This window comes from Canis lupus, chromosome 10 (assembly GCF_011100685.1).
Source record: "Canis lupus familiaris isolate Mischka breed German Shepherd chromosome 10, alternate assembly UU_Cfam_GSD_1.0, whole genome shotgun sequence".
NCBI classification, from domain to species: domain Eukaryota; kingdom Metazoa; phylum Chordata; class Mammalia; order Carnivora; family Canidae; genus Canis; species Canis lupus.
Window position 1 is genome coordinate 13470365 of NC_049231.1, and position 23903 is coordinate 13494267.

General features: G+C 51.4%; 1 protein-coding gene across 1 annotated transcript in view; it reads left to right on the forward strand.

Annotated features, from left to right (window-relative positions):
• LGR5 (leucine rich repeat containing G protein-coupled receptor 5) overlaps window positions 1–23903 on the forward strand; it is a 127141-nt gene that overhangs the window by 92236 nt on the left and 11002 nt on the right. Inside the window, exons 5-13 of the mRNA XM_038549570.1 lie at window positions 7189–7404; window positions 9363–9434; window positions 12078–12146; window positions 13471–13542; window positions 16875–16946; window positions 17105–17173; window positions 18630–18701; window positions 22354–22419; window positions 23491–23562. Of these exons, the coding sequence (XP_038405498.1) occupies window positions 7189–7404; window positions 9363–9434; window positions 12078–12146; window positions 13471–13542; window positions 16875–16946; window positions 17105–17173; window positions 18630–18701; window positions 22354–22419; window positions 23491–23562 (780 nt within the window). The remainder of the gene's footprint in view (window positions 1–7188; window positions 7405–9362; window positions 9435–12077; window positions 12147–13470; window positions 13543–16874; window positions 16947–17104; window positions 17174–18629; window positions 18702–22353; window positions 22420–23490; window positions 23563–23903) is intronic.

Below are 23903 nucleotides of genomic sequence, written 5' to 3' on the forward strand. Positions count from 1 at the left end.
CAGATTCCCTTTGGTAATTATGGAGTCCTCCAACCTCAAGGCCTCCCTACAGAGAGGTAGTTATTTCAACACATGCCCCACAGTCTTGACAGATCTGCTTGGCCTTGATGGTAGTCCTCAAGGTCACACTGCCCAGACTCACACTTGATGACAATTCTGTTCTTGCACCAAGTGATGTCATAGTTTTCCTCAGCCATGTTCACCTTCTGGGCCTTTCTGGGCCTTTCTGGGCCTTCTTGACCTTTGCGGGCCTAACACAGAAGGTGTGTGTGCTCCTTTGTCCGTGATGGGAGGCTTCCTAGACTCAAAACACGCAGCGTAGCTACTGACCTTACGTAGGAAGGATTACGGGGACTAGAAAAGCGGCAGGCCTGCCAGCCCATAGGACCCCCTCAAAAATATGTCCATCTCCATTTAGAGATTTGAAACGACAAAGGGTTAAGAACCTTCAGGAAAAATTCGGGAAACCTTTGTTGGGGGGGGAGGGGGGCGGCGGAAATGTTATCACTCCCTAAACGTGAAGATTTTTCTCAAGTAATAACACCTGTCATTTGTAGAGCGCTTTACTACTTACAAAACACTTGCACATGTTTTCTCGCTTAATTCCCGCCGCAGTTCTGTGACCTGTTATGCTCTCCAGATATAAAAAGTGACCCTCGGAGAAATTAATTGGTGTGTCTCCACATCTCAGGATTAATCACTGACGGAGACTTGACTCAATTTGTCTTGATTTTTCTAATTCAGTGCACTTTCCAGGAACCACATGCACGTAGTTGTTACCACATAGAAAAGAGCGTGAAATGTCTTACCTATCAGTTTGCTAGAATTTATAAGTGACGGAAGGAGCATAAAAGGGGTCCCATTTCCATACAGTGATCACTTTGCAGAACACCTTTCGAGACCATGATGAAGAGGTTTTATTTGCCTAAAAGGTGATGGGTCCACTCCCGTTGTTTAAAGGCTTTAGTTCGCTACACCTACCAGCGTGCAGGTTTTGTGCTACGTCTTCACAGTCTTGCTAGATACTTAAACGCCAAGACCCCCAGTAGGACGTGTCTCTGAGAACGTGCTATCACGTGTCACCTCTCCTCCCTTACCTTTGGAATGAAGATGTGCCACTCGCTAAAGTATCGGGAACAAAACCCTTTGCCCTTTGTGATTCTACACGTGCACGTGCACACACATGTCATTGTGATGCTGAAGGCTGAAAAATAAGGGTAACTTCTAGTAAGTCTAAGTGCGGACACCTCTTAATTTTTTTTGTTTGTTTTTTTATAAATTTATTTTTTATTGGTGTTCAATTTGCCAACATATAGAATAACACCCAGTGCTCATCCCGTCAAGTGTCCCCCTCAGTGCCCGTCACCCTGTCACCCCGACCCCCACCCACCTCCCCTTCCACCACCCCCAGTTCGTTTCCCAGAGTTAGTAGTCTTTCATGTTCTGTCTCCCTTTCTGATATTTCCCACTCATTTTTCCTCCTTTCCCCTTTATTCCCTTTCACTATTTTTTATATTCCCCAAATGAATGAGACCATATACTGTTTGTCCTTCTCCGATTGACTTACTTCATTCAGCATAATACCCTCCAGTTCCATCCACGTCAAAGCAAATGGTGGGTATTTGTCATTTCTAATGGCTGAGGAATATTCCATTGTATACATAGACCACAGCTTCTTTATCCATTCATCTTTCGATGGACACCAAGGTCCTTCCACAGTTTGGCTATCGTGGCCATTGCTGCTATAAACATCAGGGTGCAGGTGTCCCGGCGTTTCATTGCATCTGAATCTTTGGGGTAAATCCCCAACAGTGCAATTGCTGGGTCATAGGGCAGGTCTATTTTTAACTCTTTGAGGAACCTCCACACAGTTTTCCAGAGGGGCTGCACCAGTTCACATTCCCACCAACAGTGCAGGAGGGTTCCCCTTTCTCCACATCCTCTCCAACATTTGTGGTTTCCTGCCTTGTTAATTTTCCTCATTCTCACTGGGGTGAGGTGGGATCTCATGGTGGTTTTCATGTGTATTTCCCTTATGGCCAGTGACGCAGAACATTTTCTCATGTACTTGTTGGCCATGTCTATGTCTTCCTCTGTGAGATTTCTGTTCCTGTCTTTTGCCCATTTCCTGATTGGATTGTTTGTTTCTTTGGTGTTGAGTTTAAGAAGTTCTTTATAGATCTTGGAAACTAACCCTTTATCTGATATGTCATTTGCAAATCTCTTCTCCCGTTCTGTAGGTTGTCTTTTAGTTTTGTTGACTGTATCCTTTACTGTGCAAAAGCTTCTTATCTCGATGAAGTCACAATAGTTCATTTTTGCTTTTGTTTCTTTTGCCTTCGTGGATGAATCTTGCAAGAAGTTACTGTGGCCGAGTTCAAAAAGGGTGTTGCCTGTGTTCTCCTCTAGGATTTTAATGGAATCTTATCTCACATTTCCATCTTTCATCCATTTTGAGTTTATCTTTGTGTATGGTGTAAGAGAGTGGTCTAGTTTCATTCTTCTGCATGTGGATGTCCAATGTTCCCAGCACCATTTATTGAAGAGACCAGACACCTCTTAATTATCTCTGTCGTGAGCAATGAAAGAAGTAGCATTTTTCAGACCCGAAATTCACCGACAACATAGGATTCCTTTTGGCCAACTTTTAGGCAAAATTTGAGTCTACCTTTTTTTTTCTCAGGGGTTTCCATGGTCAAAAAATAAAAATACAAATACAAACTGTAACCAGCCTCAAGTAATAATAATTTAAAATCATTAAGGCGATTTATAGTTTGGTGTATGTGTTCCTTTAATCATGAAGCAACCCTATAAAATAGCTGTTACTCCCATTTTACAGGTGCAAAGGCTGAAGTCTATTGATTTGACCACGGTCACACACAGCTGCTGTGCACTGACTTGGACCTGACGTTTCTCGTCCCAAATCTCTGCACTAATTCAGATTTTAAGCTGCCTACACACGCACACACACACACACACACACACACACTTTGTGTCTTGGCATGAAATAGAAATAATAGCAAAGAAACACTTAAAAAAGTGGAGCTATAGAGTGCAGTCATTTTTCTTTGTCATCTTTGGTAATATTACAGAGCTGTGTTTTTCGATGCTCTGTGGTGATGTTTTTCTTATACGCCAGCACTTAAATATTGCATTTTCCAAGCATATGAATAGAAAATGCCCAGCAGCCCCAAACCAGATTGACATGATATGATCTTTTTGTTTACTCACTGAATAGGCACAACTTGTGCCCTGCCAACGGCTTTGTCAGCAGTCTTAACCTTGTTCTGTGAGAACCACATGTACGAGGGGCCTGATAATGAATTCCATACTCCAGTTTAGCCTTAGGATCTTCTGTTAGGATTGAATCAGGTAATGCCTCTGGGTGTGAACAATACACCACTCGCTGTTTGGGCCACCGAGGCAGGTGGACAAGGACTTCCAAACACGGCATTTAGAAGAACTGTGGTTTATGGGGAGCTTCTTAAATGAAGGAACTATTTTTTTTAATTTATTTTTTATTTGTGTTCAATTTACTAACATACAGAATAACCCCCAGTGCCTGTCACCCATTCACTCCCACCCCCCGCCCTTCTCCCCTTCTACCACCCCTAGTTCGTTTCCCAGAGTTAGCAGTCTTTACGTTCTGTCTCCCTTTCTGATATTTCCCACATATTTCTTCTCCCTTCCCTTATATTCCCTTTCACTATTATTTATATTCCCCAAATGAATGAGAACATATAATGTTTGTCCTTCACCGACTGACTTACTTCACTCAGCATAATACCCTCCAGTTCCATCCACGTTGAAGCAAATGGTGGGTATTTGTCATTTCTAATAGCTGAGTAATATTCCATTGTATACATAAACCACATCTTCTTTATCCATTCATCTTTCGTTGGACACCGAGGCTCCTTCCACAGTTTGGCTATCGTGGACATTGCTGCTAGAAACATCAGGGTGCAGGTGTCCCGGCGTTTCATTGCATCTGTATCTTTGGGGTAAATCCCCAACAGTGCAATTGCTGGGTCATAGGGCAGGTCTATTTTTAACTCTTTGAGGAACCTCCACACAGTTTTCCAGAGTGGCTGCACCAGTTCACATTCCCACCAACAGTGTAAGAGGGTTCCCTTTTCTCCGCATCCTCTCCAACATTTGTTGTTTCCTGCCTTGTTAATTTGCCCCATTCTCGCTGGTGTGAGGTGGTATCTCATTGTGGTTTTGATTTGTATTTCCCTGACGGCAAGTGATGCAGAGCATTTTCTCATGTGCATGTTGGCCATGTCTATGTCTTCCTCTGTGAGATTTCTGTTCATGTCTTTTGCCCATTTCATGATTGGATTGTTTGTTTCTTTGGTGTTGAGTTTAAGAAGTTCTTTATAGATCTTGGAAACTATCCCTTTATCTGATATGTCATTTGCAAATATATGAAGGAACTATTGAGGCAGAGACCCGTTTTAGTGCCACACTCAGGACACCTGGGAGTATTGGTACGTGAAGGGATAGGACTGTGCAAAATTGCCCTAAGCTTACAATGTGGAAGGCAGATCATGTTCTTTTCTCGAGGGGAAAAAAAGTGATGCCTAAATTATAAACGATAAATTAATTTTTTTCATAAATTCATCTATCCAGAGAAATGGGTTTATTAACATTGAAAACTGAGACCCGGGTCACTTCGAGATCCAGCAGGGACGTTAGCGGGAACCTAAGGCTGGAAGAAGACAGGCCTCTGTCTCGCGCTGAGAGCCTTCACTGTAAATGGGCCCCAACGTTTGCACCGAACTTTAAGATGAGTCATCTTCAGGCCTCTAGAAGCCACTTGCTGCATCACATAAGCAACTGGCCATGATCCTACAATCTGTCACCTAGAACGTGGAGGCTCGTATTATTTAAATAAAGTCCCCGGTCTTTAATCGGTGTAGTCGTTACGAGAGTTTCCCTCCGTGCTTCACTTCTGGTCAAAGGAAAACCATCACCTCCTCCCCCTGATGAAATCATTTCTGATTTGAACCCGGGCTGAACGGGTTGTCACTGGAGGCATGAGGAGGAGGCAGCGTTGGGTTTTCCTAAACCTTTCGGGTTCTGTTTATTGGCAGGACCTTGAGATCCTTGGAACCTGCATTTATTGTTCCCTCCCATGACCGCTGCCCTCCTGGAGATGTGCTCGTGAGGGGGCTCTAACCCCAAACCCTGCAAATTCATCCCAGGTGACCTTATCTCAGTTATTGTCAAAACCTGGTCCAGGGCCAGGCATCACTTGTCCCCATTTGGTCAAGAAGAGGAGGAGCCGGGGACGAGTGAAGTGACAAATGTGACCAAAAGCGAGGAAGCTGCTTTCCAAAGAGATTAGCTCCCCACTAGAGAGACTTCTATTTCTAAACTGTTTAAATTTGGTTTGCAAGGGATTATTTCATGATCCTGGTGTGCCTCCTGCATCTGTTTAGTCTTAAATGCTTCCTAAAACATTTTTCAGAATCCACTTGTGATTTTCTAATCCTTCCTAATACATGGGCTGCTTAAAATGCAACCCTTTTTTTTTTTAAATCCTAGCTTTGGAAATGCAAACAAATGTGTGAGCCTTACGAACAAATTGGAAAAGTGAGTGAGGGTCATTGGAAGCATAGCAGAGTGGTGGTGGTTCCGTTGTTCACGCACCTTACAGAAAATTGCAACTTCCAATAAGAAAAGTCCAGTCGTTGTCACTACCGCCGGAGTTTCTGTTGGGTAGGGACGAAGTAAGTGCATTGCACTCCCTCTGCTGGTTCTGAAGCTGCAACAGCCTGGGGACCAGACCTCTATCAGACATAATGGCCTGCAAAAAAATAAATAAATAACGGTGTGTGGAAGAAAGAAGCAAAAGCTGGGAAAGCTGCTAATTTTATTATTATTTAAAATGTTGGGAGAAACAAATACCTGCCTCATGCAGATGGTTAGAAGGAGCCAGAAAGCTGGCAGTTTTTGCGCGCTCAGCACTGTGCTGAGTAATGGGCGGGGGGGGGGGGGGGGGGGGGGGGGGGGGCTGCATCTTCTCTCACTGCGGGTTCGCCCTGCAGCCTGCATGACCCCCGATCCTCACCCACAGCTCGGTGGGCAAAGCAGTGGGATGGTGAGTTTGTGTGTTTGCACAGCAGAGGCCCAGGGGCGCCGGGGAGGCTCGGCCCTTTAAGCATCTGCTGGGGGCTCGGGTCATGATCTCAGGGTCCTGGGGTCACAATCTCACGGTCCTGGGGTCATGATCTCAGGGTCCTGGGGTCGCAATCTCATGGTCCTGAAGTCACAATCTCACGATCCTGGGGTCACGATCTCAGGGTCCTGGGATCACGGTCTCACGGTCCTGGGGTCACGATCTCAGGGTCCTGGGGTCACGGTCTCATGGTCCTGGGGTCGTGATCTCAGCGTCCTGGGTTCACAGTCTCACGGTCCTGGGGTCACGATCTCAGGGTCCTGGGGTCACGGTCTCACGGTCCTGGGGTTGCGATCTCAGGGTCCTGGGGTCATGGCTTCATGGTCCTGGGGTCGCAATCTCAGGGTCCTGGGGTCACGGTTTCATGGTCCTGGGGTCACGATCTCACGGTCCTGGGGTCATGATCTCAGGGTCCTAGGGTCACAGTCTCACGGTCCTGGGGTCATGATCTCACCGTCCTGGGGTCGCGATCTCATGGTCCTGGGGTCATGATCTCATGGTCCTGGGGTCACGATCTCAGGGTCCTGGGGTCGAGCCCTGCAGTTGGGGCAGGGAGGAGGCTGCTTGTCCCTCTCCTGCTACCCCTCCTCCTCCTCAGGCTCACTCTCTTTCTCAAATAAATAAATAAATAAATAAATAAATAAATAAATACAATCTTTAAAAAAAAAAAGAAAGGAAAGAAAAAGAAAGCAAAGGCAGGTACTCAGCTTGGGGTGAGGGGAGGGCAAGGGGCATACCTCCCGGCGTCAGCGGGGACACCTGACAGACCGTGGCCCAGGGGCCACTTCCGTGCACAGAGGCGTGTGACCCACCTGCCTGGAGGGAATCAGAGCCCGGGGGTCTCCGTGGCCCCAGCAGCTGTGGCCGGGCGGCGCGAGGAGGGCCCACCGGGAGAGCCACCGCGCCCCACGCCCTCTTGTTCATCACACGGGGATGGTTTTGCCTCCAAGTCCTCGTCCTGCCCAGGTTGGCCCTGGTCACCAGCCTTCTGTCTTCCTCCCCAGGCGCCTGGATGCCAACCACATCAGCGCAGTGCCCCCCGGCTGCTTCAGCGGCCTGCACGCCCTGCGCCACCTGTGGCTGGATGACAATGCGCTGACCGAGATCCCCGTGCAGGCTTTCAGAAGTTTGCCAGCCCTGCAGGCCATGACCTTGGCCCTGAACAAAATCCGCCACATCCCAGACTATGCCTTTGGGAACCTCTCCAGCTTGGTGGTTCTGTAAGTTTTCTCTTTCTCTCTCTCTCTCTCTCTCTCTCCACTTTCTGAATTTGCACCGCGGGACACTGGCCCCAAGTGCTGGTCCTTCGGACCTCGAGTAGGGATGTTTACAGGGAGGAAAACCCCCCGAGCTCCTCCCCCAAACGACTCACGACTGTTCTCATTGCATGAAGACTTTCGGGCCACATGCAGTGCGCAGCTGCTGGGCGCCACACAGCAGTGCTGTGTCCCGGAGCTCACGGTTGGCCCCCCGACGGTCGCCCACCGCCCGCTGGCCCTGGGACTGCGGGGAATCAAAGCTCCTCATTTCTGGCAATACTTAGAATTCAGGCCAAATTGCAATGCGCCCTTCGTGTTATGTAGGCTTGAAAATCCTTTTTGAGCTCCTCCCAAGGGAAGGGAGGTAGGGACAGAGCGTTGACAGAGAGCTGTGCATTCATGTGGCTTTTCCCTCCCCCCGATGGGTTGAGATTTCATTATGTTAAGTAAACCAAAATGGGTCATAGTTTGAAAAATAATAACCATCTTTTTAGGCACCCTCAGTGCCCTCCCCCATGTGTTGCATGTGGAAGATCTTCAATAAATGTCACAAAGATCTCACATGAAACCCACATCGATTTATTAGAACAAAAACCTCAGTTGGGGCGCCGGGTTGGCTCGGTCGGTCGGGTGTCCAGCTCTTGGTTTTGGCTCAGGTCGTGATCTTAGGGTCATGCGACCGAGCCCCAGGCTCGGCTGTGCATCAGCACGGAGTCTGCTGGGGGTGCTTTCCCCTCCTTCTCCTCCCGCTCTGCTCCTCCGCCCCCTGCCCCCCTCAGTAAAACAAACAAATAAATAAGATCTTTGGGAAAACACACAAACAGAACCTTAATCTAAAGGACAAGAAACCTGGGGTGATATTGGCCAATTTCTGCTCTGACTCACGCATGTGAACGTGATGCTCCTGACCCACCAGAAGCTGGGGCCGTGCTTTAATTTTCTCCCCCGCCTGAAGGAGTGGATTTGCAAAGATCCAGCGATTCTTTGTCACCCTCTGCTCCTTAGGCCCATTTTCCAAAAATCCCTTCGGTCTTAGACCAGTTTTCAGTCATGTGCACAGCTGTTCTCATTGGCCCTGACTTAACTGACTCACCAGGGAACCAGAGATGATAATCATACGCATTAATACTGCGTCGAGATAACTGATCTCCTTGGGCAGCCAAAAAAAAAAAAAAAACCTGATCACCATCCCCTGTGGCTAAAATTGTTGTTGCCTGGGTCCCGCCCCAGGAATGAGGCCCTTTCTAGGCCAGCAACTGTAAGAGAAAATAGGCTCGGGAGGCTAGGACTTTCCCTCCATCCTTCATTTGTCAATAATGACCAGAATCTCTGCTTAACGCCCGACGTCCCAAAGCTATGTTAACAACCTGCATTTCCCTGTATCGGTCGTGTTGCCCATGCTACTCGACGCGGCTTGATGTCTCAGACCCAAAAGGTAAGACTGTCATCGCCTATTAAATTCTATGGTACAGGGATCCCTGGGTGGTGCAGCGGTTTAGCACCTGCCTTTGGCCCAGGGCGCGATCCTGGAGACCCGGGATTGAATCCCACGTCGGGCTCCCGGTGCGTGGAGTCTGCTTCTCCCTCTGCCTGTGTCTCTGCCTCTGTGTGTGTGTGTGTGTGACTATCATAAATAAATAAAAAATTTAAAAAAAATTCTATGGTACAAAAATAAAAAATAAAAATAAAAATAATTAGTTAATTAATTAATTAATTAATTCTATGGTACAGACTCATCTACGATGAGAGTGGATGGGTCAGTTGGCCTTTCAGGGAAAAAAAATTTTTTTAAGTTAAAGCATTTCCTCTATGTAATGAATGCATTCTCTCTAAGTTTCTTGCTTTTTATGAAAGCAATCAGAATGCGCGAAGTTTCCACGCGCACGCCTTCCTGACTGTGTCTGTATCTTCTCCTACAGGCATCTCCATAACAATAGAATTCACTCCCTGGGAAAGAGATGCTTTGATGGGCTCCACAGCCTAGAGACTTTGTGAGTTGACCTTTTATTTGTTTCCTTTTTTCAGTGTTTTCATGAGTATTCTGAAAGAATCAAGATGGCCTTAAAGCCAAACCTGCTGTCTGGTTTGGTTAATTGCTCTGAACAGATATTTACGGTGGCTTCACCTCACACGCGCGTGCACACGCAGCTAAGTAGCAAAACTGAGATTTCATTCTAATGGGACGAGGGTGGTAAATTAGTTAGGGCCGTTATAAGCTAAATGAGATGTTCTCAGCCGAGCAGCGACGGGTTGCTGAGGAACGTGGGCTGTGGGTGTCAGGGATCAACTCCTCGCGAGTCTGCTCCTCCCTGCACCCCCCACGAGGATTCCGCCCAGGCGAGTGCTCTCCGATCAGGGCTCTCCCATCTGAGATGAGCAGGGATCCCCCTAACAGACAGCAGAAGTGCACACGAGAAAGGAGTAACGGCTACCATTTGTCGGGTGCACCCACCTCCAGGGATCGCACAGCCAGGTGCGCGGGTTCAGCTGACCCCACGTGCACCCCGTGAGAGCAGCTATCAGCCTTCCATGCTAAGCTCTAGTCGGGTGAAGTCGCTTTGCCAGCGTGACACATCTAGGCGGCTGCATGGCTGGGGTTCGCTTCTGCTCTAGCCTGGCCCGGACATCCGTGTTTGCCCGTGCGCACTGCTTCCAAAGGTCAGGGCACAAGCCCAGATCTGAGCTGGCACCTCATAGAGACAGTCCAGCGCTGAGCCCCGGGGCCCCCCGGGCCAGCCACCCCCCACCGCCCTAGTGAGGAGACAGGCAGCGAGCGCCCGGAGTGTCTAGAGCAGGGCACGTGCTTCCAGTTGTGCCCCTCCTGCCCCCAAGCTGTTAACACTCAAGTGCAATAAGCCACACAGCACCACCGAACCCACACGGTTGGCTCTGGGCAGGCTGTGGGGTGAGACACCAAAGCCCACCTCCTGTGGGGCCAAGGAGCCTGTCGGCCACTTGCACCTGGAGCTTAGTTTTTGCACGTGCTCGGAGTAGCTGCTCATCGGGTCCGGGTGTGACGATCTCCCGACGGGCCACCCGCGGCTGGTGGCCTTCTCGAGGCCCCTGGGTGCTCATGGCCTCCCGCCCAAGGTTGCTGAAGCCACTCTGTGTTCCCTCTTGGGAGGGAAGCACCACCCTCGTGGGGAGATGCCGCAGATGGAGCTCCCCAGGCGGACCAGGCAGACCGTTGAGGTCGATGTAGGGGCTTGGGCAGCCGTCCCTGCGAGCTCTTGGAAAACACTTGGGGCTCTTGGGGCCGCAGGGCTGGGCGCGGGATCTTAGTAGTGGAAAGCACCCTCCCGTCCCTTCCAACGCAGGAGGAACAAAAACCAATGCTGGCTTTCAAGGTATTTCCATAAATAGTCTCCCTCCCCCGCCCTTGGTTGAGATGAGGACCTGGTTTCATGTAAATACCGAGGAGTAAAACATTTCAGGGCAAATTCATCTGAGTCTCCTTGCCCTCCGCCACCCACTCCCCCCCCCCCCCCGCCCCGCCCCGGCACCTTGCCCAGGGCTACAGAGCATCAGTACATTGGTTCCTCCCAACCTCTTCCTTTCCCTCACAAGAGACCCAAGTCATTTATAAGGACCCAGTCCTCGTTTAATCAAAACAGAGCATCTGGAGAGATTCACAAACAGGAAGAAAATTTATGTCCACAACAGACACAGTTTTCCTGGCGGCACTACCGCTTAAGGATGGCTCGTGCCCGACAAGCAGGGCTCTCGATGCTTGCCTCGGTCAGATGATCTCCCTTAAAATTCAAAAGCGGTCCTTCCCCATAGAGGAAGATCTGAGCATATCTGATCGGCTGGCCCAAAGGTCCCTCTGCGTCATCCGGGACACCTGCCATTCCCCCGAGCCCAGGACGCAATGGCTTTTCCATCCGAAGCTGTAGATACGAGGCGGAGTCAGTCTGAGTGATGGGACTGAAAAGCCACTGGTGTCAGGACAGCTAGGGAAACGAGGGGTTGAAACGGCCTGGCCCTGCTGTGTCTGCGTGGCGGGGGGGGGGGGGGGGGGGGGTAACATGGAGCTTGGCCTCAAAGGACAAGGAAAACCTACTCCTGGTCTGAATCATGTCCTGTGACCCTGCAGAAATTCTAGGCCTCATGCCCTTCCTGGGAGGGCCCGTAGCACAGAAGCCTCTGAGGACGCGGGCTGGGGAATCCCGGGCATTCTGCAGGCCTCAGGGACAGAGCAGCCCTCCGAGGTGCCCTTTCAGGGGACACAGAAAAGCAACGGGGAAAGTCAGCGTGTGAGGTGGGAATGGGGGAGGAGCTGGGAGGGGAGGCAGGAGGAGTGCTGAGCCAGGTTCGGGGGAAGAGCTGGTCGCAGGCCCCTCAGCCTGGCCCCTCAGCCTGGCCCCGGCCCCCTCCTGCTGGGCCAGCCCTGCCCACGGCTCTAGGCCCCCTCTGTTTGTCAACACCTCGGTGCCCTGAGCCGTGTGATGACCATGTTAAGCCAGACGCTGGTGAAGGGCTCCGTCAGCAAGCCCAGACCCTCTCTCCGTGAAGAGAAGGAACGAGAGCTTTCCTCGGTGGCCCCTTGGAAGAGCATGTCAGCTGTCTCCATATGTGTCGTATGCATGAATTTTTTAAATTAAAAACTGAAAATACTGTTTACTTATTTGCAGAGACTTAAATTATAATAATCTTGATGAATTCCCCACCGCCATCAGGACACTCTCCAACCTTAAAGAACTGTGAGTATTTAGGACAGATTTAATGGGAAAAGTCTATTCTTCGTGAATTCACTTTAAAATATGTTTGATTTTTGTACAGAGCATGACTGACGAGAAGGTTTTCAACGTTTGTATAAATGATGGTTAAGTACGCTTAAAATATATTTTATTCTACTGCCAACAAACATCAGATCATCTTTTTTAGACATGTAATGGATTTCTCGAATATACGTATATGAGAAAAAAATACATAGTTCTCTGAATCATGCTCTCTTCCTCAGCTATATTCCCCTACATTTATACACTTCACACGTTTATAGAGAACTGTCATGGAATTCAGCTGCCTGCTGAGTATTTTGAAAGACAAGCTTTTTAAGGTCATGTAGGTCTAGGACTAGAGAAATGAAATGCATGTGTCTAGTACCGCGCTCGGTGCTTTCACCTACGTCATTTCCTATCCTTTAGATACTTGGTGAATCATGTTTAATTTTTACAGACCCACAGTTTTACCAGAGTTAAGCCAGCTTTCAACTGTTAGGTTGCATACGTTGTCTTTGAAGGACTCCATTCAGTTAGCTCTTCTTCGTATCTAAAAATATAAATAACATACATAAGGAATGTTCCAGAGCTCAGAAAGGACATGGAGGCTGTTCTCTTGGCCAAGGGAAGTAAGACACACAGCTAAAGGAGTAGACAATAGAGCCCGTTGGAAGAGAAAGCCTGCAGGGTGGCGGGGGTGGGGTCTCCCTCGGGAACCCGCACATGTGGCTTGACTGGGAAACCCTCCGGCCTGTGGTCCCGCAGCCCAACTACGGCCCGGCCCTCACCTCGTTCCAGCCGCGGCCCACATGGGACCCACAGGAGGGTCAGTGTGCTCAGACCGACGCACTGAGCGCCTTCCCTCAGCTCAGGACACCTTGTCCTCAAAAGGCGATTACTTAAATCTCTACTTGACAGCAGCTTAGGCCAACATTGTTTTCTGGTCTCCTCATATGGGGTCAGAGGAGTGATCATAATCCTCTCTCCAGCAATGGCTCCCCCTTTCCCAAGTGGTTATACGGCGATGCCCTCCTGGATGGAAACAGATGAGTCTTCCTTTTATGACATTAGGGTGTAAGTTTCCATAAAGCACCACTGTTATTTTCAGGTTCTTTATTCCTCTTTCAAGATGACAGCTTGCGATTTTTCCTCCTAGAGAGCACATGCGCTTCGAAACACGTAGAAGAAATGAGCCTTATCCTCTGGCTATCGAAGATGGTGATCATTGCCACCGGAAGGGGGTACTGTTACATGATGTCACCCTCCATGGCATTGTCTTAAAACAAATGTTTCCCTCTCTTTCTAGAGGATTTCACAGCAACAATATCAAGTCGATACCGGAGAAAGCATTTGTAGGCAATCCTTCTCTTATTACAATGTAAGTGGCCGGGGTTCTTTTTGCTTCTTTTCCATCCTGAAATGTAATACATATTGCACTTTTAAATATAATAAAATGGGTGTCCTGTATGGTCTCGAGTTTTGTGTTTATCAAAATAAGATTCTTTACAGAGAAGCGTACGCAGAGATGTTTTGCCGGGTTTTAGCTGAATGCCGAAATAACATAAAAGTTTCTTTTTTTTCCTAGAACCTACAAGCGTGCATGGCATTGTGCTTCATTCCCCCAGATGCCTTGTCTCCCTTCGCAGTAATCTTAGGACTTACTTTTACATATCTCTATTTTCTAAGGAATAAAACTGATTTTTAGAGACTCATTGTCAAGGTCAGCTAGTCATTCAGAACGTGAATCCAAGTATACTAGAAATGGAAATTATTTTTTTACAGATTTATTTATTTCTGTGGGAGAGAGAAGGAGCTGGCGGGGGGGGGGGGGCAAAGGAAGAGGGAGAGAGGAACTCAAGCACACTCCGCGCTGGGTGCAGAGCCAGATGCAAGGCTTGATCCTAAGACCTTGAGATCAGAACCATTGTTGAAACCAAGAGTTGGAGGCTGACGCCAGCCAAGTGTCCTAATAAATTATTATATACAAATAGGAGTCCTTTATGGCAATAGATTCCATTGACTGCAGGTGTTGTGGGGAAGACTGTTTCATGCTAGGTCTCTGCATCTATTTGTTATCAAACCCAAGCACCAAGTCACATTTATACAATCATAAGCTAGGCTGTAATTCTAGAAAGGTGCATATTTTCTAAAAAGTCGTATATCAGAATTCATACGCCCTAAAAGCATAAAATAGACCTAGAGCTATGGCTTGTAATTAATGAGCTATGTGTTCCACCGTCAGCATGGACAGAAGATGGGCCACGGGTAGACGTATGGGAAGGTGAACACAGGTGTGAGATGGGTCGTAGTTAGAAGAGCTGGTGGGTCCGGGGCGGAGGACTGGCCTGGTCTTGCAGGAGGGGCCCCAATAGGCAGGAGGAGGGTACAGACAGCTGTTGGACAGGACTCTAGGGGCATTTCTTGGCAGATATTCATCCCGTGCCAACTTGATTAAGAGGCTTTCTGGAACCGTGTAGTATCCGTCACAAATGAGCTGGAATCCCAATTAGCCCTGACAACTGAAAAAAAAAAAAAAATACCATTCATCGTTTCTGAGATAGCCTGACAGCATGTTGGCAAACTAAGGGTTTTAAGGTTTATTGCCAATAAACATTAGGCCTCATTAGAGAGTATTTACATATTAAAAGTTGGCAAATTGCATTGCTTTTGCTTCTTTTTTCCTCCCAGCCACAAGACTGGGTTTGTTTGGGTGCTTTTTTAATCACTCTTTTGATATGCTAATACCACTCGAGAAAGGACTAACAATTCCCAAAATTTATTAGTGCTTCCACCCAGTATTTTATGGTGTTCACTGTTTTCTCCCTGAAACTCCCCTCTCCTGGCTTCCCCATCCTCTCACAGATCCCCAATTCCCAGTCTATGTGGTCCCACTGGCCACCTAGTCCCCATGTCCCCAGGCTGTGGTCCCGTCCTCCGCCTCAGCTAGCCTTTACCTCAACATTCTTGTCAACCTGAGGCTCATCCCCGCCACCTCGTCCATCGCCCCTCCAAACCGCCCCCCATCTCCACCGGGAACAGAGCTGTTGCCCTGAAACACAGCGTCCGTCTTGCTGCAAAACATACGGAGATTCAGGATGGTCTAGAGTCCCGTCTCCTGACCAGCTAGCTCTCCACAGCTCTCCTCAACCCCCGACGCCACAGCCCACGTCGACAGTGCTTGTAGAACCCAACTCTTACGTCCTTTGCCCCTCTGATTCCATCCTCTCACTATGCTTACTGAAACTCTGTCTTCCAGGGCCCATTTCAAGTGACATTATATGAGGTTTTTTCTTGATCTCTCAGGAAATCTCCTTCCCGAGAAAGCTGTAGTCCTTAGTTGTGTTTGCGAAACTTAGAACACAAGCGTGTGGATTCGTATGCGCCCAGTGTACGTCCATATGTATACGCAGGCTAACCCGATGGCATGCATCCCAGCATATGATATGGACAAGGGACAGTGTCATCCATTGAGGAGAGCTCCACTTTTAGTTATAAAACTGACATTCTAGCTCTAGCTCTTTCTCTTATGGATTATCCCACTCAAGGGAGGAGGGCAGGGGACAGGGGCACAGAAGGGGACTTAGGTTTGTTGGGTGACAACTCCAACCCAGGGACTATGCCGGATGTTACAGGAGCATTAGCAAACTAATGTGTAGAGCAATTTGTGCACAAACCCTGCAACTCAGATTTATTATCCCATTTAACAAATTAGAAAAGTGAAGTTCTGGGAGACGCTGACCTTGCCAAAGTATCTGAGCCTCAGTTTCCCCCTCCAGAAATGAGATAAATAGTATTTAAGTGTCTGTGCTATGGATCCCATAAAGTCGTTGAGTTGGTCGATTGAGCTTTGCATGTGGAAGTGCTTTATCAACCGGGACGTGTCACGCTGTGTTCCATTCCCACGGATTCCGAGCTTCCTTGGGGCAGCGACACTTTATCCATCCTCTTTGAGCTCCCAGAACCTGGGATAATGTCAGGCACGCGGTAGGCACTTGGCGCCCGCCCCCTTCATGACTCCACCTGTAGACTCGCACAGTCCCGCCTCACACCCAGCACAGCTGACGCCGAGCGATGTGTGTTGAACGTCCCTGAGCTGGGACGTCTCCGCTACGAACTATCTGCAGGGCTTCACCGACCAGACGGTCCAGATACCTCTACACTGCAGACTACTGTAACTCAAAATATTTAAGTTCTAAGAATGCCTCACCTTTTAAAGCAGTAGGTGATCTTTTAAAAACCTAATATTACCCCCCAAAAAAGCAGAATATCCGATTTCCTCTCAGATCATCCGAGGAGTCCTTCACGTCTGTTAGGGGAAGATTCGGCCCAAGGGTCTAACCTTCACGTGGAAAGAGAACTTCAACTTTCTTTCTGTAACGATGCAATTGCCAGCACCTTGAGTCACCTTCCGGCCTCCTGGTGGCTCTTCCACAGACACTGGAGGCAGAGAAGGGTTCGGGGACACCCCCAGCCGCCACCTGTCCCTTCTCTCTGCCCTGCTGTCAGAAATTCTCATTCTTACACATTTCTCACCCAAAGTGTCCTCAGAGTTAGAACGCCCTCGAGCTTTGCTGGTACCGAGGAATCGGGAATGCCACGTGAGCGGCATCGGCAAGGGCACACGGATCCCTGTGTTTGTTGGAATTTTGAGCAGGTTTCCATTTGTCATTCAACTTTTGTACTAAGGCTTCGGTGTTTGCGTTTTTCCAGACATTTCTATGACAACCCCATCCAGCTTGTCGGAAGGTCCGCTTTTCAACATTTACCAGAGCTAAGAACTCTGTAAGTGCTTCTCTTACAGGCCACTTGCCCCGGGGCAGGGGGGGCGGGTGTACACACCGAGTGACCGTCTCACTTGGTGAAAGCGCTTTGCAGATGGCACTAAAGTTGCCCCTTCCTGGACCCTCCTTCTGATGGTGCTCCTGTCCCCCTCCTCCTAGGACTCTGAACGGTGCCTCGCAAATAACCGAGTTTCCAGACCTGACGGGAACGGCGAGCCTGGAGAGCCTGTAGGTACCTGGCCCGGCTCTGGGCTCTGTGCAGGCGGCTCCCCAGAAACCCAAGGGGCCTGAGTGGGAGGGCCTGGGTGGGAGGATCTGGCTGGGAGGGCCCGGATGGGAGGACCTGGGTGGGAGGACCCAGGTGGGGGTGGGAGGACCTGCGTGGGAGGACCTGGGCCGGAGGACCCAGGTGGGGGTGGGAGGACCAGGGTGGGAGGGCCAAGGTGGGAGGACCCAGGTAGGAGGATCCAAGTGGGAGGACCCAGGTGGGGGTGGGAGGATCTGGGTGGGAGGACCCGGGTGGAAGGATCTGGCTGGGAGGGCCCGGGTGGGAGGACCTGGGTGAGGGTGGGGGACCTGGGTGGGAGGGCCTGGGTGGGAGGACCCAGGTAGGAGGATCCAAGTGGGAGGACCCAGGTGGGGGTGGGAGGACCTGGGTGGGAGGACCCGGGTGGAAGGACCCGGGTGGGAGGATCTGGGTGGGAGGACCCAGGTGGGAGGACCTGGGTGGGAGGACCCAGGTGGGGAGTGGGAGGATCAGGGTGGGAGGACCTGGGTGGGAGGACCCAGGTGGGGGATGGGAGGATCAGGGTGGGAGGACCTGGGCCAGAGGACCCAGGTGGGAGTGGGAGGACCAGGGTGGGAGGGCCAGGGTGGGAGGACCTGGGTGGGAGGACCTGGGCCAGAGGACCCAGGTGAGGGTGGGAAGACCAGAGTGGGAGGGCCAGGGTGGGAGGACCTGGGTGGGAGGACTTCGGTGGGAGGACCTGGGCGGGAGGACCCAGGTGGGGGTGGGAGGATCAGAGTGGGAGGGCCAGGGTGGGAGGACCAGGGTGGGAGGGCCTGGGCGGGAGGACCCAGGTGGGAGGACATGGGCTGGAGGACCCCGGGCGGGAGGACCTGGGTGGGAGGACCCAGGTGGAGGTGGGAAGACCTGGGTGGGAGGATCTGGGTGGGAGGACCAAGGTGGGAGGATTCGGGCTGGAGGACCCCCGGGGGGGGGGGGGGACCTAGGTGGGGGTGGGAAGACCTGGGTGGGAGGACCAGGGTGGGAGGACTCGGGCAGGAGGACCCAAGTGGGAGGACCCGGGTGGGAGGACATGGGATGGGAGGAGCAGGATAGGAGGATCTGGGTGGGAGGATCTGGGTGGGAGGATCTGGGCGGGAGGACCCAGGGAAGGAGGACGTTGGATGGGAGGACCTGCGTGGGAGGATCTGGGTGGGAAGACCCGGGTGGGAGGACATGGGATGGGAGGACCAGAGTGGGAGGACTTGGGTGGGAGGACCTGGGTGAGAGGACCTGAGTGGAAGGGCCCAGGTGGGAGGATCTGGGTGGGAGGACCCGGGTGGGAGGACTTGGGTGGGAGGACTTGGGCGGGAGGATGTGGGATGGGAGGACCCAGGCGGAAGGACCCGGGCGTGTGAGGCCTCGGTGAACGAGCGACGCCTGCTTGTGTCTCCACAGGACGTTAACCGGCGCCCAGATCTCGTCCCTCCCTGGAGCGGCCTGGGACCAGCTGCCCGCCCTGCGAGTGCTGTGCGTAGGACAAAGTGCTCTCCCTGCGGGGGGGGGGGGGTCGCGGGGGGTCGCGGGGACCCCTCGTTCCCGAGGCCCACCCGTCCCCCGCGGGTTTCCCCTGGCCCCGGCCCCTACCAGCAAACGCGCCTGAACCAGCCTAGACGGCGTCGCTCCCCCGCGGGGCTGTCGGGGCACCGGGAGCCAGAAGGGCCGGAGCCCGTGGCGCCCACGCAGAACACCGGTCGGCAGGGCAGGCCCGCGGGCAGTGCTGGCGGCGAGCAGCGCTCCTCCGCTGCGGGGCGGGGGCGGGGCGGGGCAGGTGTGGGTGCAGGTGCGGGGGCAGGGCAGGTGCGGCTGCGGGTGCGGGTGCAGGATGGGTGCGGGGCGGTGCGGGTGCAGGTGAAGGTGTGGGGCGGCTGCAGGGGGAGTGCGGGTGCTGGGCAGGTGCGGTGCAGGTGTGGGTGCGCGGCGGTGCGGGGCGGGGCAGGGGCAGGGCAGGTGCGGGGGCAGGATGGGTGCGGGTGCAGGTGCGGGTGCGGTGCCTCGGCCTGACGCCCCCGGGTAGAAACGGCTCCCAGGGGCCTTCCGGGCACGCGGAGCCCCCCACCCTCCCCTCTCTGAACAGAAGGCCCTGGGGATTTGAAGGGCCTTGTCCTGACCTTCCAGGGTCACCCCCCCCCCCCCGTTACCGCGCGAGGACCCTGAGCCTCCTGTGGCGGCCCCCGAGCCTCGTGAGCTCTTTCTCCCCGGGCACCCGGGCACTCGCAGCCTGTGGTTCCAGCGCAGGCCCCTAGTGGCGCAGCTACGGGCCGCTCAACGTGGGGTGGGAGGGCGGACCTTCGGCCACGGGCCCCCCGCCCTCCGCCACCCGCCCCCCGTGGTCTCGCCCCCGCCACAGCCTCGGCGGGGGGGGGGTGAGGATGGGGGGATGGGGGTGGGGGATGGGGCAAGCGCCGTCTTCATCCCGCGCCGCCCGGGAGGTGTGATACCGACGAGGAGACCGGGAATTCGGGGCTGCAGGAGGGCAGCAGGGTCCGAGCTCGCCGCGGGGCCCAAGGAGCCGGTCTACACCGCAGGTGTCTCCGCTGCGGCCGGGGCAGGCCCCGCGAGAGGGGAGGCGGGCGGGCGGGAGGCTGGGGCCGCAGTCCAGCTCCGCAGGTACCCGCGGGGTGTCGTGGGCCGGTTACTCGTCCCCGCGGGGCTCCGTTTCCCCACCTGTGCGGCGGAGACGCGCCCCTTCCCTCGGGGCAAGGCATGAGGGTCGAGGGGGTGACACCCGCCCGGGCAGGGCATGAGGGTCCAGCGGGCTACACCCACCAGGGCTCACACCCAGAGCACGAGCTCAGGCGGCCCCAGCTCCTCCGACCCCTCTCCCTTCCCTTAGGCCGTTCTTCCTCCTTCCTTTTTCTTTCTTCCCTCCTTTCTTTCTTTTTCTTTCTTTCTTTCTTTTTCTTTCTTTCTTTCTTTCTTTCATTCTTTTTTTCTTTCTTTCTTTTCTTTCTTTCCCTTTTTTTTTTCTTTTTTATATAAAGATTTTATTTATTAATTTATGACACACAGAGAGACAGGCAGAGACCCAGGCAGAGGGAGGAGCAGGGTCCCTGCAGGGAGCCCGATGCAGGACTGGAACCCAGGACCCCAGGGTCACGCCCTGGGCAGAGGCAGGTGCTCCACCACCGAGGCCCCCCGGGGTCCCAGGCCCCTGGTCCTTCCCCAGCCCCCCTCCTCCAGCTGAAAGGCCTGAGAGAGCAAACCCATCACCCGCAGGAGCTTGTCGTTCCCAATGTGCTTGGGCCTGTCACTGGGACTTGTTCAGGGCGGGTGGAGCAGGCTTCTCCTCCAAGGGGAGAACTGAAGGGGCCCTACTGTGTGGCCACCTGCACTGGCCCAGATGAAGAACCAGGGGAGGCCGAAAGTACAAGCCAGGGTCACAGCCTCCACTACACTCCACTTGATGTTCTGGAAGCATCAGTGTGTGAGCCCCCCACCTCGGGCTGCGGTCCTCGCTGAGCACCTGTTACCCTCACCCCCAGGCCTCTTTGCCCCCATGGGAGGGCCTGGGCTGGGCCCGGCTCTCCCCACTAAGCAGCTGGTGACCTTAGCAAATTATTGGACATTGCGCAGTGGTGATCGGCGTCTCCCTCATGAGGGGACCACAGGGAGCAAATGAAATAACTTAGGGGGCGGCCCAGGTGGCTCAGTAGTTTAGCACAGCCTTCAGCCCAAGGCCTGATCCTGGAGTCCTGGGATGAAGTCCCACATCCAGCTCCCCACATGTACCTGCTTCTCCCTCGGCCTGTGTCTCTGCCTCTCTCTGTCTCTCATGATAAATAAATAAAATCTTAAAAAAAAAATGAAAGAAAGAAATGACTTAGGTGACACCGTGAACATGGTGTCTATAGATGACAAGTGCTCAGTCGGTGTTAGCCGGGAAAATCATTAGGTGGAAGGTGGTAGAAGGGGACACGGTGTCTATGTAGAAGAAGGTTTTGTGCATCGTGGAGGAAGAGCCGCGCGGGCGGGTTTACGACCCCCGGGCCACCTGCAGATGAGTGAACCAAATCATGAGCGGCTTTCATGAGACATACGTGCATTTTCTCACAACCACTGCTTTTTTAAAAATATACAGCATTTTGTTGACCAGGTGCATCTGTGCATAGGCGTGGGGCCTGGTTTTGGGGTTTGTTTGTTTTTTTTCCTATTTTTTGTTTGGTTTGGTTTAGTTTGGTCTCGAGCCTCTTGGATAAACTATGAATTTGTGTTTGCAAACAGCTTCATCTGCATTTTTATGTGTAGTAGGTGAACTGTATTTCTGTGTGAATTCCATTCATGCAGTAACTGTAGAAGAGAGTGATCGACTAGGAGAACAAGATCATGAAAAACCCTCCTCGAGCACAGTGTGGATTTTTCAGTTGCGTAGTGCTGATCTGGTTTTAAGAATTAGAATCAGGCATGAAAGTGTGTTAGTTGATTAGCTGATAACTTTTTAAACATGAGACAGGATTTTTTTTTTTAAAGTATCTATGTTACTTTATCTACCAGCTTTCTTTTTTTTAAGCTTTCTGCAAATTACCACGGCTTGTTTTAGATTAGTTATATTATACCCTAAATACGTCCATATGTTTTTGTTATTCTATAATTTGTTGAGTTTTGGCTGAAGACTTTCTTAGGTTGTTTTCCCCCTTGCGGTGATTGATTTCAAAGTTAGTGCTACGTTTCGAATTGTTGTTGGGTTGTTTTTTTGTGTGTTTGTTTTTTGGTTTTTGGCTTTTTTTTTTTTTAAGTTGATTAGAAAAGAACCAACAGTGATTCTCTTAGCTGTAGAGCTATAGCAGCGCTCAGGGAGGCACAAATCATTTAATTTAATTTGTAGTCATTTCGGTAAGATAATAGCTAGAACATTGTAGATCATCACTAACAAAATATAAATAAATCCTTTAAGCAACTTATTTAAATCAATTAAAGAAGCACAACAGCTACATTTCAGTAAATGTTTGGCTCTACGCTTAATCCAATAATGCCCGGGCCTACCGGCTCCACGTCAGGGCCGGGGAGACGGTCGGGCTGGCCTTTGGGAGATGCGTCCCTGTAGATGGGAAAGGAGAGCAGAGCATGTTTCCTCAGGATTAATATGTAACAGACTTCCCCTTTCGTACCTTCTGTTTTCCAGAGATCTGTCTTACAACCTGCTGGAAGATTTACCCAGTTTTTCAGTCTGCCGGAAACTTCAGAAAATGTACGTCTATATGAGTCTCTAAGTCACCTGACCAAAAACGAGAGCCAAGACTCACATTTCCAGGGGTCACTGGTTTGCTTGCCCCGCGAGTCCCCGGGGAGACATTTGGCGCTTTCCCTTCTCACGCGCACAAGGTGTGACTGGGTAGGATGTCTATTAAGTTCGGGAAACATAGATAATATTATTTTACCAGGCATTTTACTGTAAGTAAAGCATTTATTATGCTTCCGCCCTCCCCCTTCCCCAAACTTGGCTTATGATGGAACTTTGGTGTCATTCGAGCCTTGAATTTTTTTTAAGATGCTATTTATTTATTCATGAGAGAGAGAGAGGCAGAGACACAGGTGGAGAGAGAAGCAGGCTCCATGCAGGGAGCCCGACGCAGGACTCGATCCCGGGTCCCCAGGATCACGCCCTGGGCCGAAGGCGGCGCTAAACCGCTGAGCCACCCAGGCTGCCCGAGCCTTGAATTTTTTTAAGCTTACATATCCAATGAGCAGTATTATTTGTAAAAATGGGAGGGATTGGGGTCTGTTGGGGTGTTCGTTTCACAGCAGCCACCTCTAGAGGAGGTGCCACTTCCACATGAAACATTTTGAAACTCCTTCCTTAAAATTGCCTTCGTAAAACGTCGGCTCTGCTGCTTTCAAGGCATACTTCAGTTTTGATCAGAACACTATTAACCATCTATCTTTTCCCATTTCATTTTTCTCTGAATGCCTTCGGGCACCTAAGAGAGAGAAAGAAGAGCAGAACTGTCCCTGAAAGGTGAGGGTTGGGTGCTCTTGAGGCCCAGAGGCAGAGCCAGGCACCACGTGGCTGAGCGATGCCCGCGTTTGGGGCGGAGGCCCACGTCCACCCGAGGAACTCCTGCCTCGAAAGAGGCAGCGCTTACATGTAAAGGTTGGGATGCCGATGCCGTTCTTTAGGCTAAGCAAGATTGTTAAATTGGTTGCTTGACAGTCACCTGCTCCTTTGGGTGAGGGCAGCTAATCCCTCTGTAGCCCTTCTCCGAGGACTAATCTTTGAAGCCACTGACTCTGGATCAATCTTGGACCTCTGTCATTTCAGAGACCTGCGACATAATGAAATCTATGAAATTAAAGCTGACACTTTCCAGCAGTTGCTTAGCCTCCGGGCGCTGTGAGTACCGCCTCCCGGCACCTTCCCCAGCCCCTTCCCCAGCATCCTCCCCCTACGCTGGCATCCTTGGGCCTTTGTGCCGAGTTATGCTACATAAAGGCAAATATCTTGCTCGTGATCATGTCCAGGAATATATGCAAAAGCAGTAAATTTGCAGGCTTGGAATTTGGCTAAAGAAGAAGGAGGCCAAGTCGTTGAATTGCCTACGAAACATGTGTCTGCCAGCAGCCCGGAATTGCTAGGGGTTGTTTCCCACACAGGGATGGGATGACCACCCAGTTCTTCCCACCTGCTCGTGTCTCCTGGGTGAACGGTTCCCAGTAGGTGTTGCAAAGGGCTTA